The 17288-nt window shown below is 50.0% G+C and overlaps 1 protein-coding gene across 7 annotated transcripts in view; it reads left to right on the top strand.

Moving 5' to 3' along the window:
- The first annotated feature begins 10526 nt into the window (after nucleotides 1-10526).
- The window catches only part of LOC311597967 (uncharacterized protein), a 19345-nt gene continuing 12583 nt past the window's right edge, over nucleotides 10527-17288 (top strand). For 5 of the 7 annotated variants that reach the window (XM_084782665.1, XM_084782664.1, XM_084782663.1 and 2 more), the window contains exons 1-2: nucleotides 10528-11121; nucleotides 16201-16278. In XM_084782665.1, the coding sequence (XP_084638791.1) occupies nucleotides 16247-16278 (32 nt within the window). In that variant the 5' untranslated portion in view covers nucleotides 10528-11121; nucleotides 16201-16246. Of the gene's footprint in view, nucleotides 11122-16200; nucleotides 16279-17288 lie in introns of all 7 variants that reach the window. The other 2 variants (XM_084782660.1, XM_084782659.1) reach the window with 1 other exon arrangement.

Here is a 17288-nt window from a genome sequence, read left to right as displayed (position 1 = left end):
CCAGCCTGGTCTACAAAGTGAGTCCAGGACAGCCAAGGCTAACACAGAGAGACCCTGTCTCGAAAAACAAAACAAAAAAACAAACAACAAACAAACCAACTACATGTTATTTACGTGTGTGTGTGTGTGTGTCACACAGCACACTCTAGGAGGTCAGAGGACAACTTGCAAGAGCCAGTTCTCTCCTTCTACCACGAGAGGCCCAAGGACTGAACTCAGGTTATCAGGCTTTGGAGGCAAGAGTCCACCATGTTTGGCAACAAGGACCTTTACCTACTGAGCCACGTCTCTAGCCCTGGTGATGTAAGTTTTCATAAAGATAAATGCACCGCACTCTTTGATGATATTCTCAATTCCAAAATTATTTCCCTGTTTGTGTGTGTGTGTGTGTGTGTGTGTGTGTGTGTAAACTTATTCATATTTCTTCGTGTCTTTTCATGTATAAAAGATGAGTTCATGCAAAGTCAGAGGCGCACCGGGCCCTCTGACTGGGTAGAAGAGAAATAAAACCAGAAAGAGTTGCTTCTCCTCTGCCCCCTTGTGAGACCCTGGATCAAACTCAGGTTGTCAGGACTGCCATCTCTCACCCCCTTTTTCTTTTTCTTTTTCTCATTTTTTTTCCGAGACAGGGTTTCTCTGTGTAGCCTTCGCTGTCCTGGACTCACTTTGTATACCAGGCTGGCCTTGAACTCACAGTGATCCGCCTGCCTCTGCCTCCCAAGTGCCCGGACTAAAGGCTGGAGCCACCACACCTGGCCCCTTTTCCTTTTTCAACATGGAAGAGACCAAGTGTCCCTGGCTCTACACAGGGGTATACAGCAGACAGAGCTAAGAAACAACATTGCTCTAAGCAGGAGCAGGAACTTAGACAATCCTGAACAGCTAGACTACAGTTAAAGCCTGCCTTTTTCTTTGTTTTTTGTTTTGATTTTATGAGTCAGGGTTTCTCTGTGTAGCCGTGGCTGTCCTGGACTCACTTTGTAGACCAGGCTGGCCTTGAACTCAGAGATCCATCTGCCTCTGCCTCCCGAGTGTTGGGATTACAGGCCTGAGCCATAGTACCTGGCTATTTGATTCTCACTTTGTAGACCAGGCTGGCCTCAGACACAGTGTTGTTGTTGTTGTTGTTGTTGTTTTGGTGTTTTGTTTTTTCTAAGACTGGGTTTCTCTACGTAGCTCTGGCTGTCCTAGAACTCTGTAGACCAGGCTGCCTCTGCCACCCAAGTGCTGGGATTAAAGGTGTGCGTCCCCACTACCCAGCTTGGCCAGTGCTTTCTACCATTCACTATTATTTAGTTACTTGACCATGTTGTCCACAAAATTCCAGCCTCGAACTCAGAGCGATCTACCTGCCTCTGCCTCCTGAGTGCTGAGATTAAAGGCATGTGCCACCATGCCTGGCTTATTTTTATGTATATATGCATATTTTTATTTATGCATATATGTATATGTATATGCACACATGCATACAGGTGCCCACTGGGGCCAGAAGAGGGTATTAGATCCCCTAGACTTACAGGTGCTTGTGAGTGCTATTACAACGTGGGTGCTAGATGTGGGTGCCTGCTACATATGGGTGCTAATAATAATAACTCAAGTCCTCTAGAAAGCAACAAGCATTCAACCCCTGGGCCATCTCTCCAACCTGTCTACTTGGTTTTGAGAGAAGCATTTGCCTCCCTGAACCTCCATTTCTTCATCTGTGGAGTGGGACTGTGCCTCCATGCTCTTTGAAAGGCCCCTCCTTGTGTCTTTTAGTAAATACAGAGCACCCCTAAGCATCAGACAGTATCTGAGATGCAGCAAACGCAAAAAGGTCTCCCTTAGGATGCTTGAAAGACCAATAGGTGTGATGCAAAAGAGAATTAGTCATTTGTCGTAAGAGAGACGTGATGATCATAAGGGCGTGTGCCAAGCAGAAGGGATCCTGGCTCTAGGGGTTGTGCATCAGTGCTATGAGCATTTAGAGACGGGGCTACTTCCAGACAGGCATGGGCAAAGTGGTGGAGGAAACGGCCATCCAAGACTGAAAGGAGCAATGACACGTGGGATGAAGGCAGGCGTCTCCTGCGTGACATGGCTCAAACAGGAGCCTGGAGAGGAAAACACCAAGGATGGGAAGCTGTCTCCTCTGGATCCAGGAAATACACAGCTGGCAGGGCCCCCACCTTAGCCATCTGCCTCTTCTTCCTCTACCACAGCTCTTCCTCCTCTACTCTGGTGTTATCTGGGCACAGCCAGAGGATGGCACAGCAGAGGGGACACCTGGAGACCCTTGGGTATGAGACAGCCTTAGCAAGAGCATCCACATACTCACATGATGCCCCCCCCCTCCATACCTCCTTAGCAAAGGTTCAATGCTGCTAATTAGCAGCAATCAACTCAGCTACCCCAGCCCCTGACTCTGAGGTTTCCTTTCCCTCCTGCAGTGAAGGCACAGCTGCGCTGCAGGCAGGGGGCTGGGGTGGGGGGCAGGGGGGCAGGGAGGCAGGAGTAGGCTGAGAGGTAGACAATAGGGAGGGGGCAGAGGTGTTGGACTCAATATTGAGCTATAAATTCAACACACTAAAGGTCTCTCTAGCTCCCATTTGGGTTGAGCATCTGTGATAACAGAAAGAGAAACTTCTAGCAAGAAGGAGCTTTCACGTTTGTTTAGTCCTCAAACAGCCATCACACCGTGATCATCATTTAAGAATTTTCTTCCTTGGTCAGATCTAAAGCTCACTAAGGAAGGCACTGGGTCAGCCTTGTCACTGTCATGTATGTTCAGCACTTCACATAGGGCCCAGAATAGAGGTGGCATTCAACAAATAGTCACAGAGTGGGTGGGACAACAGGCAGATAGAGGGACAGGTGGTAGGTTGTCCCATTTTACAGAACAGGAGACTGAGGTCAGCTAGGTATGATGGCTGACACCTGTAGTGCCAATACTTGGGTGGCTGAAGGAGGGTTTTTGTGGGTTTGAGGTCAACCTGGGCTCCAGAGACAGTGTTAAATAAAATTTTCAAATGTAAAGGAAAAAGGGAGGCACCTGGCATGGTGGCACACGCTTGTAATGCCAGGAAGCAGAGGCAGGCAGATCTCTGTGAGTTCGAGGCCAGCCTGGTCTACAAAGCAAGTACAGGACAACTAAGGCTACACAGAGAAACCTTGTCTTGAAAAAAAGAAGAAGAAGAGGAGGAGGAGGAGGAGGAGGAAGGAAAGAAAGGAGCAAGTGAGGAAGAGAGAAAGGGAGGGAGGGAAGTAAGAAGAGAGGGAAGGAGAGAATAAATAAAATGAGAACAGAAAGCCTTGTTTTGGTGCCACACACCTTTAATGGTGCACTTGGGAAGCAGAGACAGAGAACTCTGAATTTGAGGCCAGCCTGATCTACAGAGTGAGTTCGAGGACAGCCAACACTACACAAAAATCCTGTCTCAAAAAACAGAGGGAGACAGAGACAGAGACGACAGAGAATAAGAAACTAAGGCTAAGAGAAATGACTTACTCCAAACTAGAAAGTCTAGGGGGCAGGTCAGGACCAAGCCTCACTTCACCCACCCACCCCTCCACATGCTCCCTAATACCCAAACTAGCTTCCCTCATTGGTTTCTTGGACAGTAGCTCAGAAGCCAAGTCCCTTCCAATTCAGCCCACATCATACATGCAGAGTCAGCCAGGCACAGTAGTGCACGCCTATAATCCCAGCACTCAGAGAGGCAGAGCCAGGTGGATCTCTGTGAGTTCGAGGCCAGCCTGGTCTACAAAAGAGTCCAGGCCAGCCAAGGCTACACAGAGAAACCCTGTCTCAAAAAAACCAAAAAGAAAAAACAATAACAAATGCAGTCTTTCCAACCCTTGAGATATGGCAGTGACCTCTTGAGGACAGTGACTTCTTGAGGACAGTGACCTCCCAGCAGGAGCCCCACAGTGCCTCTGGTGGCTGTTGTGTGAGGTGACAGCACAGGCTTGGAACCACCAGATGGATGCATTAGCAATCTCAGTGACCTCCGTTCAGTTTATGCCTGCCTCCCCTGTCTTGATGGTGCATCCCTCAGGAGACAACGCTCCTCATCCCTTCCCTGCATTCCCAGAAGCCTGCCCCTACCTCTTCAATCTCAGGCTCCTATGACACTCCTCTCTCTGAAGGTTGAGTGAGAAGATGAGGAAAACCCCAGACTCCCTATGTTCCTCTCTCCTCTGTAACCTAAGGCCTCATGTTGGGAGCACAGCAGGAAGGTCCTTGAGGGCACGGATCTCCAGAGAAACCAGGAATCTTAAGCACACACAGGGTTGTCTTTCCAATGGGAAAGATGAAAGACCAGTTCTTCCATCCAGAAAGCTGAGAACTGGAAAGGATTAACAGCCGGTGATCTGCGTTATCTGTTGGGCCAGGCGGATCAAGCTACTGCAACCAGGACCAGAGGTGGCCAATGGCCCAAATGACCTCTATGTTATCTGTGTGACTGAAACCAGGCCAGACCCTTAGGCCTTTAAGCTAGTACAGGTAGCCTATCTCTAGAACCTATCTTCTTGGAAGAAATGGCACTACCCTGAGTTGAGTTTCCATGTAATTATACTTCCTTGTGCAATGGGGATTGTATTACACCAGGAAACCTTTTTCAATTTATACTGGGCTTAAATATATTAGGAATAGAGCCGGGTGTGGTGGCCCACACCTTTAATCCCAGCATTCAGGGAGGCAGAGGCAGATGGATCTCTGTGAGTTTGAGGCCAGCCTGGACCAAAAAAAAAAAAAAAATTAGGAATAAACTGCCTGATCCAGGTTGACAAAGTCAGTCTGCACCAGGTATTCATTCCTACCTCTTTGAATGGTTTACTTCCCTATACAGGGACCCACACCAGCCGCCTCCCTCCCCCCATGCATCACACACACACACACACACACACACACACACACACACACACACTCACCTGTCCACCTTCTTACACCTCTTGCACTCCTGCTTCTGCCCCTGACCTTTGCTTCACACCAAGTCGAGGCCCCTTTGCCTTCTACTGCCCTTCTTTTTTTTTTTAATATTTTTTCAAGATTTATTTATTTATTATGTATACAGTGCTTGCCTGCATGACAGAAAAGGGCATTAGATCACATTATAGATGGTTATGAGCCACCATGTGGCTGCTGGGAATTGAACTCAGGACCTCTGGAAGAACAGTCAGTGCTCTTAACCTCTGAGCCATCTCTCCAGCCCTCTACTGCCCTTCTTCAAGCAGCAGTTCCTGCATCGCCTCTTCTCAGGCAAGCGAGTCATTCCCCGTGGACCCTGGGCAAGCATTTGGCTCCTCTGATACCTGGAATCTCCTGTTTCCCCCTGGCCTTTCTAAAGCTTCTGGGTTCTCTGCCCAGATCAGGACAGAATCCTTTTATCTTGGTCCAAAAAAGTGGGCCTTCAGCACAGTTTTGGGGTTTCAGGAACTTGTGCACATGTGATAGAAAACAGCCCATTGCTAAAGGCATTCTTGTACCACCCTCCAAAAAAAGCTTACAACTAGCTACCCGGAGCTTCCATGCCACTCACCCTGGACTACGTGAACTTTACCACTGAAGTCATCTCAACACCACAGATTTGAGTTCCTTTCCCCTGACCCTAGCCTCAGCCCCATCACTCCACCAATAGCATGACACCAGTGTCAGTCCTCTTTCCAGCCTGTGTCCTCCTAAACAGAGCCAGGGGCCTGTGGCCAGTGAGGCTTACCAGGTATCCTTAGTGACCACTGAACACCACACAGTTCTCAAGGCCATGGCCCGTGAGAGGTCAGGTGGGCCTGTAGACCTAGCAGGCAGAACTGGGGACCTAGGAAAAGTGGCCTGCCATGGAATCCTGTTAACATCTTAAAGGATCCCAAAGAGTCCTTTTGATTCAGCCAGTCATCCAGCCTGGCTCCCAGGACACCTTCTGTGTGTATCCAACACGGGAGATGGGGAGACAGACAAGATACAGTCCGCTGAGGTACTGGGGCTCTTCCCACTATACAGGAGAGATCACTGAGGCCCAGGGTTAATGCCTGTCTGTAACTGAACAGTCAAGGAAAAGAATAAGATAAAAATCAAGAACCTTAACTTCTTGGGTTGGTTCAAGGGTTTACAAAACATGCCTCCACTTGTGTGTGACTTCACCAGCTCTCTTGGAAGTCAGCCTCCTCCCCGTGTGGCCAAATGGCAGAAAGAGCTGCCCACCAGCAGGCACGTACCTATGCTACCAAGTCTCTATTTTTCCCAAGGTGCAATCAGAGCTCCTGGCAGAAGACGGGGAGGTTGTGTGTGTGTGTGTAGGGGGGGGGGGGGTGCGGAAGCTACAGCCTGTGCATGCAAATGAGGCAGCTGCATAATTAATTAACATCCAACAGTTTCATTAGGAGACAGAGCTTTGCGGCTGTTTGTCTTAGTTCCTAGAATAGGATGCTGCGCCGCTCAAGCCTAACTCTGAACCTAGAGGCGTAGCCCATCACCACAGCTGGGGACAAGGCTTGCTAGGAGAGGTTGTCCAAGGTAGCTTTGGTCCCCAAATCTTAGAATGAGTTTTCCTGGCAGTCTTCATCTCAGGCCTTTGATTGTCATTTGAATCATACAAGCCACCTCTACTGAGGCCTCATCCTGTTGCTTAGGTGTGTAAAGGGAGGTGGGCACCCCAGAGAGCAGAGGGAGATCAGCCTCTATCTGAGCCGGGATGGGGGGTGGTAAGGGGGGGGGAAGGGGGGACACAGCTCTGAGAGCAGAGGCCTGGTTTCCAGGGTGGTCTCTAAGCACTGTGGGACAGAGGAGGACACTGGGAAAACCAAAACCAAACCAGACCAGCTAAATCTCCAGCTTCCAAGTCCCTCCCGCAACATCTACTGTTTGTAAAACTGAAGGAGGAAGACAGAGGAACGGGCAGCTCCTTGCTAAGCCTTTTAGGAGCCTCCATGTGTACCAGCCATAGGGTGTGCCTCCCCACGACCCCATCCTAGTTTGCTTTCCTGTTGCTGTGAGGAAAAACTGACCAAAACCAACTTGGTTGGGTGGGGGGGGGGGGAAGAGGGGTTTGGGGCTTAAACATTTACAATCACAGTCCATCATTCAGGGACACTAGGGCAGGAACTTAAAGCAGGCACCTGGAGGCAGAGGCCGTGGAGGAACACTCTTACTGGCTTGCTCCATGACTTGCTCTGTTTGCTTTCTTGTACACCCTGAGACCACCTGCCTAAGGGTGGTGCCGCCCTCAGTGGGCTGGGCCCTCTCGCATCCGTCACTAATCAAGTGGTGGCACACTCCTTTAATCTCAGCAGAGGTAAGTGGATCTCTGAGTTCAAGGCCAACCTGGTCTACAAAGTGAGTCCAGGACAGCCAGGGCTATTACACAGAGAAATCCTGTCTTGAAAAACCAAAACAAACAAACAAACCAGAAAACCTGACAGAGCTTCCTCCATATCTCTGGCCCTTGTGTTCCAGTCTTCCTGGGGTGGCCGGAGAAGACCCACCCTCAGCTAACACAGATATTAGCAGATACCTGAGGTAGCATTGTAATTGAAAAAGGAAAAAGGGGCGACAGGCATGTGGCTGATTTGTCCTCCCTTCCTCCTTCCCCTCCCTGGGGGATGGAATGAACAGCATTTCTGTCTACCCACAAGGCCTTGCTCCCATCAGGCCTTCTGGCTCAGCTTTTCTCCACATGAGCGCGCACACACACACACACACACACTTCAAGGGTGATATTTGGGACTAAACCAGCCCCAAGGAACAAGCTGCCCACAACCCCACAGACACTACAAAGAGGTTCGGCCACAGTGAGAGAGAGAGAGGTTTATTTCATGTTTGAAAGTATGCAAAGGGGATCCACAGAGGTCCCAGATCTCACGCCACCTCTTTTATGGAGTTTTACCTTCACTGCAGCCTTACTCCACAGCTCAGCCTAGCTAACATTCATCATCTTATGACTTCTTGGTCCCAAGTTCATGGCCACCAGAGAGGCACGTGACCAGGGTTTAGACAGCCCCCTTTCATCTCTCTCCACCTCCCTCAGCCCCTCCCCAGAAGGTGAAACTCTACCCTTAGCTGCCGTGCTAACCCATCACCTACCCCGCCTGAGGAGAGATACAGGTGTCACCACTTGGTCACCTCTCCTTCCCCTCCCGCCCCCAACGCCCCGTCCTGGGTGGAAGTCCAGTGTCTCCCTACCCCTTCACATACACATCACTGAGATGCCAGATCCTGCCTTCTCTCCCGTCGTCCGCCTCTCCTATGGTGGCCACAGCTCGTGTGTTTCTTGCAGATGGCTATGACAGCCTCCGGGTGGGGACCCCAGAGCCAACGCTGTCCTCACAGTGAGACTGATGGGAGCTTTCTAAAACAGTGCCTTCCCCCAACATTAAAGCCTTTCTTTTTTGCTCAGGCCCTCAACATAGGACCAAAATCTCCAAGAATAAGGCATCTCGTTCCCCAGCGTAGCTTCGCCCAGACCCTGGACCATCTCAGGACTTCTTTCATTCTCTCACCCCAGGGCCTGAGCTCCTGCCGTTCCTTCGTCTCCTCCCCAATGCTCTTAAGGTCCTGGGCTCCGTCTACAGTTTGCACCCCTAACACTTGGTACAGAGAAAAGAAGTCTTATTTAGCAAATAGATGGATTAAAATGAGGAAAAGAAAGTGAAAACATCCCATGGAAATGTAGAATCGTGCCCCATTTTATTTATTTACCTGTGGTGCTTCAGTTTAAACCTATCAAACCCATGCTTTGAACAGGCTAGGCCAACTAACAGGCCATCCCCAGCCCAAATCTTAAAAAAAAATAAAAAAGAAGAAGAAGAAGAGGGGCGTGGTGGTGGCACACACCTTTAATCCCAGCACTCATGAGGCAGAGGCAGGTGGACTGCTGTGAGTTCGAGGCCAGCCTGGTCTACAAAGAGAATCCAGGACAGCCAAGGCTATGCAGAGAAACTCTGTCTCAAAAAACAAAAAAACAAAACAACAACAACAAAAGAACAGACCCAGAGAGGTGAAGCAATTCAGCCAAGGTCACACAAAGACTACCACATCACATCACAGTTGGTTGCCTCAGAAGAGTCCAGGAAGACACCGGGCAGAAGCCAAGAACAAACTGAGACCCCAGGATGAGTCTGGTCAGCAGGAGGCAGGAGTGAGTCATAGCCAGTACTAGGGCCTAGAGAAGAAACCCTGCCTAGCAGCTGCAGTTAAAACAGCTTACAGTGCCCGCTGCTCCAAGTTTAGCCTTGGGCAACATAAAGTTTTCTGTGGCTTCTCTAACGGGAGAGCAAGACATAGTAGCTGGCCACTCACCCAGCCCCAGCCCCATCTGCCAGAGGCCAGGGATCCAGACCCTGGTAGGAGGAAGCTGTGGCTGGTAAGTAAAAAATTTAATAAGATTATCAGCTGGATTACTGCAATGGCTCGGTCTGTAAAGAATTTGCCTTGTAAACACAAAGATCTGAGTTCAGTCCCCGGAATCTGGCAGAAACACACGCTTGTAACCTGGTGCAAGAGACAGAAAAAGGAGGGTCCTTGGAGCTGGTCGGCCAGTCTGTCTGGCTTAGTTGATGAGTTCCAAGTCAATGAGAGACGCCATCTCAAAGGAGGTGACACCAAGATTATCCCCCAGCTTACACACACACACACACACACACACACACACACACACGGGTACCCTGTGTTCTTTCATTAGAACCACTTGTTAACTAGGCCAGGAGATTACCACCATTCCTATGTCAAGGAGCCTCTTTTCCCTCCTGACCCAGACAGGAGGGTGTGAGAGACAGGTGGTGTTGGTCACGGCCCCAGGAAAGCAGCAGGCTTGCTTTGCAGGGCTTTTCCCCTCATGGTGACCAATGCTGCTTCCTCTTCCTGTTCAGCCGACTCCAGTGAGGACCAGAGGGCAGTGAGGAGGAACTGGAGAGGAAATGAGCATCCAGAAGACAGCTGGGGTGCTGGCCACATACTCCCCAAACCTGGCAGCACAAGCCCCATCACTGGGTGCTAATTAAATCCCCCTGATGAGGAGAAAACGGATGCAGGAGCTGGCTCCTCCTTGGCCTCCCCGGCCCACCGCCCTCGCCTCTCCATCGGACTTATCGCTCGTCACAGGATGTTTACAATAATTTTTAATTTGTGCAATTATTAATCACTTTTCTATCTGCCTCATTTGCATAATAATTAGTCATCTCACTATTTGGCATGCCTGTGAATGACAGTGTTTTAAATTGAATTAAGATTTTAATATTCTATTTTCCTGCTTTCTTCCCCTCCACACGCTAATCAAAGTCAGATTTGGCAGCCAGAGGGAGGGTACTGGAGGAGGTTGGCAGGCACTGGAGTTGGCCCATTGTGTGCTCCTGAGACCCGTGCTGGGAGCAGGGCCTGTGGAGAAGGCAACAAGTAATCACCCTTACTCAAAACTGGTGCTGAAGGGGTTAACCCAGGCACAGCTAATTGAGCAGAGGTAATGAGTGAGGAGTGGGCTAGGGCAGCCTGGGAGGGAGGGAGGGTCACACAGTCTCAGCGGCACCAGAGATCAAGAGAAGTACTTTCATTTATTTTTCTTTTTCCAAATAGGCTGCTTTTTTTGTAAGGGAACATTATAGGCCAGCCACTGATCCCCAGTTAGTCTAGGTTACCTTTGATGGCTGAGTCCTGCAGGTAGGGAAACAGGCTGGAGCAGCCTAAAGCCCATTCACTGCATTTCTTTCAACGCGCAAGACAAGAACTCTGGTTCGTCTCCTCCCTTCTCAATACACCAACAGTTTCTCAGATGAAGTTGGGTGCCTCCTGGATTAGTTGCGGGGAGTAAGGATTTCCACTTACAAGGGACAGCAAGGAAGGGCACCATGTCCCCTAAATTAGAGGCAGCTGGGGGTCTACAGATCTCTTGCTGATCCTAAATCCTTCTAACCTCACCAGAATTCAACCTCAGCCTGAAGGGGGGCCTGCTCCATCACTGCCTCCCTTTGGAACTGCTGGATTGCCTCTCGTGTTGCCATGGTGATCCCTATGGCTACCCAGGCTACCCATTGGTGCTCCAGAATTCTCTACTTGAGCAGAGCAGCTCTTCCCCTCAGCCTGTTTAGAACACCTCCATTTTTACTATGTTATGCTTAAGATCTGCAAAATCCAACACTGGCTTGTCCACACAGGTGAGTCAGGATGGAAAATGGCTCCCAGAGATGGGCTGGCAACATAAAAGTCAGGCCATCCATCACAGCCAAGGGGCTGGAAACCACAGACCAACACAGCCACCAAACACACACACACACACACACACACACACACACACATGTGTATGCGTGCACACACACACACAAACTGGACAAGGGCTTTCGACTCTGCACATGGGAGCAAGAGAGGGAAAGTTCCTCAGAAGAGAAAGAAGAAAAGACAGTTTTGCAGAAAGCAGGAGAGCTAGGCAGGAAGGAGGAGGGATAGGCAGGAAGAAGGAGGCTTAGGAGTTTGTCAGCACCCTTCTCCTCTGTGGCTCTAAAGCCCCTACCAGCAGTCAGGGTATCAGGTCAGGCAGAGATCCCCTTTGGCTCAGGATGTCACACTCCTACTAATTCCTGCTGATCCATCAGGAAGGCACTGGCCTCAGAGCTGGTCTATCCAGGAGCTCACACACCTAGTGTCTGCCCAAAGGGAAAGCAGTAGCAATAAGAACAGGATTTAGGAAAGGCACAGCCTATCCAGGATTGACAGGGAAGCTGTGAGAAGCCAGGCCTGGAGCTATGAGCTGTGTCCCCAGGCCAAGCCAGGAAAGCATTTGGTCTCTTAGCCCCCAGACAGAGTAGGGGAAGCCAGGGTGGGGACATCAGCGCTGAGGGAGGCCCAGACTTGTATATAATCAACTCTAACCAGTATAGCCCTGGACCCAAGCACCCAGGAGTGAGAGAGGAACTTTTTTAAAAAATCTGTTCACTTTACATCCCAATTGTAGCCCCCTTCCTTCCCTAGTCCCCAGCACGGGGATCCCTCCTCCCCTACCATCTGCCTTCAGCCTATCAGGTCTCATCTGAAACCCACCTGTATCCTCTTGCTCTGTGGCCTGGCAAGGCCGCCCCACCCGGGGTAAATGACCAAGGTGTGCGGGCCGAGTCCTGTTAGAAGTAGTCTCTACTCTCCATATCATGGGACCCACAAGGAGACTGTGCTGCCTGTCCACTACATCTAGGTCCTCATCATGCATAGTCCTCGGTTGGTGCGTCAGTTTCTGCAGCATCCCCCTCCTCTGCCAGGATTGGTTTGCTCCATTGGTCTCCTTGTGGAGCTCCTGGCCCCTTCCAGGTCCCTCTAGTCCCCAACTCTTCCATAAGACTGCCTGTGTTCCACCCTGGAGTTTGTGTGTCTCAGCATCTGCTTGGATCCCCTGCTGAGTGGAGTCTCTCAGAGGACCTCTATAGTAGGCTCCCTTCCTGTTCCTTCTCTTCAGCTGCTTCTGGTGTCTATTTGTCTTTCTGGATAAGAATTAAGCATCCTCCCTAGGTCCTCCTTGGTATTTAGTTTCTTTAGGTCTGTGTATTGTAGTGTGGTTATCCTGTATTTATGTAGCTATTATCCGCTTATAAGTGAATGAGAAGGGAACTTTTAGAAGTAGCAAGGCCCACAGCTAGTGCTGCAGCAGCCTCTGCTGGCAGCCTTTGCCTTCCACACCATGCCTAGATGGAAAAGGCTCCCTCCATCCCAGTTATGTTTGGGATGGTCCTGTTGACACCTGTTGGCTCGGCATAATTATTAATGCTGAGCACTTACTCTCAGAAGTATCCCTGTTCACACGTAACTCAGCAGCCTTCAGTCACAGCCAAGTTCCAGGTCCCAGAAAGCCTTCAATAACCTAGAGAGATAGGTGGCACTTTGTAAGGCCTCTGACCCCAGAGGCAAAACATCTCTCTCACCAGACTACAGGAGTCCTCTGTCCTGGCTAGGACTAAGGCTTCTTGACAGCCCCACCGTAGAGAAGAGGGAAAGCAGATGTGTGTTGAGGAGGACGGAGGGGCCTTGACAGAAGAACAAAAAGAGGGTAGAAGGGAGGCACTGACATACCCAGAGGATAAGAGACGACAAGGGTGTGACGTGCTATTGATGCATGTGTCCAGCAGATGGCAACGTGGAGCAGTCTGCGTCAGGCAAGGGAAGCCTGAACTCGTGGTTAGCTTGCGGCCTCCTGCAGAGCTCTCTCTCTCTCTCTGTCTCTCTGTCTCTGTCTCTGTCTCTGTCTCTCTGTCTCTGTCTCTCTGTGTCTCTGTCTCTGTCTCTGTCTCTCTTTCTCTCTCTCTCTCTCTCTCTCTCTCTCTCTCTCTCTCTCTCTCTCTCTCTCTCTCTCTCTCTCTCACACACACACACACACACACACACACACACTTGGTTCTTGGTACAGTTGCCCCCAGATGAGTCCTTAGGCTAAACTACAAAAAAGGAAGATATTTCATAAGCCCCATGCCTTGCCTCCCCAGGACAGGGAAAGCGGGAGAAAGGCCAGGCCTATTAGCTCCAAGGCAGCAGGATTCCTAGAGCCCTCTGTCTTGCACCAGCGCATGGGTGATGCAAGGCCCCTAAGGAACCTTTCCCCTCACCCCCTGGGTTAGGTTCTGAGTACAGTAGCACAGGGACCAGTTCTGTCATTCAGAAAAGTTCATGCAGATTAGCAGTATGGTAATAAACAATAGCCACTTGACGTCAGGATTCACAGACTCTGAGGGTCTCGGAACAGCAGCCACAGCTCCTGTTTCATAGAGCTCTGTCAGAAAAGCAGAGAAAAGAGACCCTGAGCTGTTACAGACAAGTCCCTTGCTCTGCCACCTCCTGCTGAGTCCCCTCCAAGCAAAACAGTAGCCAGCCTAGGGCAAGTCCCAGAAGGCACAAGCTGCCTAGACAAGCCTATAGTCTGGCTTGCTGTCTTCGGGCCACCTAGCTCACTATCTATCCAAGACTCTCTAGGCACGTGGATGGAGAAAAACCGGAGTCTTATGTCCCCCAGGCAGGAGAGGATTATTGAGAAAAATAAAGTAAAAAAATAAAGAGCTCCAAATCTCCAAGAAGATTTGATGCCTTCAAAGATGTTCAACCCACATCTGCACTTTATGAACTAGCCTCTAAGTCTGCAAGTTCACGTTTTGGTTGGTTTTGAGAAAGGGTCTTATTTTCTATTGAGGGTTGACCTCAAATTCACTGTGTTAGCTGGCCTCAGACTCCTAATGATCCTCCTACCTCAGCCTCCCAAATTGCAGAGATTACAAGCCTAGGCCATGACACCCAGGTTGCAAGCTCACTCTGGCCCAGACCTTACCTACAAAGAAATCTTCCGCTACCCTCCAGTTGAATTCAACAAATATTTATTAAATGTCTTGAATAGGCCGGGCTTTGTGCTGGCTGCTAGAGATTGTGGCCTCTGTCTTTAATAAACTCTAAGTCCAGCAGGGGAAGGAGGACATGAAGTTCACTGTACTGCAGAGACTTCTACTAGACTCAGGGATATAACTCACCACAAGAGTCAGTCTCCGCTGCCACTGCGACAGCAGCAAGCGACAGGGATAACCTACAGGAAGGAAATGCCATTTGAGCAGGGTACCAAAGGCTAAGTGAAGAGAGGGAGGAGGACAGGGCAAAGTAGAAGCCTGCATGTGATGCTCAGCCACCAAGTGTCAGGAGGCAGTGGAGATGTCAGACAGGCTGTGAAAGGTCCCGAGAGAAGGCTGAGGACATTGGACATGTCCTCCACATAAGGACATCACCCAGAACCTGTTTTGCACACGTCATTCCTAACCTCAGCTTCCCTGTCAGTGTTGGCAGCCTCCCTCCCTGTTCTCATGAAAAGCCACAGACTCCCTGCCTCTGGGCCCAGCCAGAGCCACTCCATGAATATCTCATTGGGAAGGTCTATGTGCTAATGTGGCCGTTATCTGGCCCCGCACACAGGACCATCCATTAGCCTAAGCTAATGAGATCTCCTCTAAGGAGCTAGAGGAAAAAACTCTGTATGTACTGTGATCCCTTCCCACTCAGAGTTCCCACCCAGCCAGTTATAAACTCAAGGACATCGAAATCCCCAAACAAGATAAATGTTGTCTTCAGAGTCCCAGGAAACTCAGGAATGACTCAATCAGGAAGCAGATTGTGTGCTGGGAACATTGCAAATTTCTTAATTCACAGGGCCTGTCTCTAGCCCTGACATGGCGGACATCACCTAGTACCCCCAGGTGGCTTCTTTGAGTGGTGACTTTGCCACACTTTCACAGAAGCTAAGTGCTGGCCAGGCACAGTAGCTCCTGTCTGTGATCTTAGCATATAGGAGGTGGAGGCAAGAGGGTCAGGGGTTCAAGGTCATCCTTGGCTATATAGCAAGTTCAAAGCCAGGGAAAGGCACCCGTGGCCAGTTCTGATAACCTGAGTTCCATACCTGGGACCCACATGGTAGAACGATAGAGCTGTCTCTTATGTAAGTTTTCCTCTGACCACACATATGCCTACACACACACACACACACACACACACACACACACACACACACAAACACACCATAAAAATTTGCTTTAAATAGGGGCAGGCAATATAGCCCAAGAGGTAAAGTATTTGCTGCAAAGGACTGACTATCAGAGTTTGATCCCTGGAGCCCACATAATGGTGGAAGGAAAAACTCAACTCAATGAAGCTGTCCTCTGACATCCACACACGTGTTGTGGCACGCATGTTCCACATCACATACACATGCATAACAATGACCAATAAAATTTAAATTCTAAAAATACTGATCAAACTCTGACAGTGTGGGAGGTTACTTGGAACATGCTCTGGTCAAGGGCTCCTGAGCTCGCAGCCATGCTGGCTCACAAAAGTGTTGGCTCAGCTGGAAAATCCTACTAAAAATGAGTTAGTCTGTTTTTATGAGCCCTGGGATGGATACTTCAGACAAATAGTGAAGCCACGGGGAAAGACAATTGAAAATGGCTACTGTTGCTCCAGAATGGCGTACGCACATGTCCCAAGAGGGGTGACATAGTGGAAAGTGTCCAAGTGTTGAGGAGCAGCACTGGAGTCAGTGGGAGGGGGACCCATGGCTGTGCCCCATCTCCAACTCTGTATCACGCTCTAACTCCATGCTCTGAAGGGGGGGACACTTTGAGCCAAGACAGAACAAATGGTTTAGCTTTGAGGAGAGGGGAAGGCAGAGTAAGCAGGAGACCAAGGTGTCACCTTGCAGCTTCAAGGCTCCTGTTTTGTGATTGCAGGTTCTGAAAAAGAGCTGGGTACCGGCAGACCAACACAACTGGCAGCATGCAGCTCAACTCTCTGCCTCAGCACACTTGGTGGGTACACAGGCCAGGCTGGACTGCAAATAAGAAAGGGAAATAAGAAGGGTCAGAGCTTGGATGTGCTGTACACACACACACACACACACACACACACACACACACACACACACACACACTGGAAACTCACAGTTGGGCTTGAGGCTGGTAACAGAGACAAGACCCAGCAATCTCATGGTGATTATTTCCACAATCACGCATGCCCCTAAATGCTGTTCATGACAAGGTACTGTTGGGGATGCGGCTGCCTCCTGTTCCTCTCCTGCAGCCAGTAAAGTGCTCTTTACGTGTAGAGAAGGCCCATGACAGCCTAAGACACTAGCCTCAGAGCCAATGCCTGTGGGTCACTCAGGAGCTGAGGAACAGAGTGAGTAGAGACAGTGGGTCACAGCCCTCGCCTTCAGCCATTTGTGGGTGCCCTGTGACTGGAGGTAGCTATCCTCTGGCCATCTCACAACCTGACATCCATCTGTTCAACACTTCTCTACCCCCAAAGTTCCTTCCCTCCCTCTGATGCTGGCAGAGGACACTGGCTTGTCATGTCCCCGTGGACTTCTCCTTACTAGGCCCCACTACAGCTGCAGCTGCCTACATCTTTGTAGGCATCTGGCTCTATCTGCCACTTCATTCACTCTCACCCTGTCTGCATCCTCTGCTTGACAGCACCGGTCAAAAATGCCCCTTTCTCTAACAGCTGAAAGCTGGCTGGCCTTCCTCAGTTTCCTTTGAACCTCAAACACCTGGCCTTCCACTTGAGTCTGACACCTGGCCACAAAAACCAGTCCACAGAGCTGGGCATGGTGGCGCACACCTTTAATCCCAGCACTTGGGAGGCAGAGGCAGGCGGATCGCTGTGAGTTTGAGGCCAGCCTGGTCTACAAAGTGAGTCCAGGACAGCCAAGGCTACACAGAGAAACCCTGTCTCAGGAAAAAAAAAAAATTGAGCCCACAGACCCGTCCTCTTTTCCTGTCCCTGTGAAGCTAGAGCGCCCTCTTAAGGTCCTAGA

Source organism: Acomys minous (genome assembly GCF_964271855.1).
Source record: "Acomys minous genome assembly, chromosome: 5".
Lineage (NCBI taxonomy): Eukaryota > Metazoa > Chordata > Mammalia > Rodentia > Muridae > Acomys > Acomys minous.
This window is presented reverse-complemented; position numbering and strand designations above follow the sequence as displayed.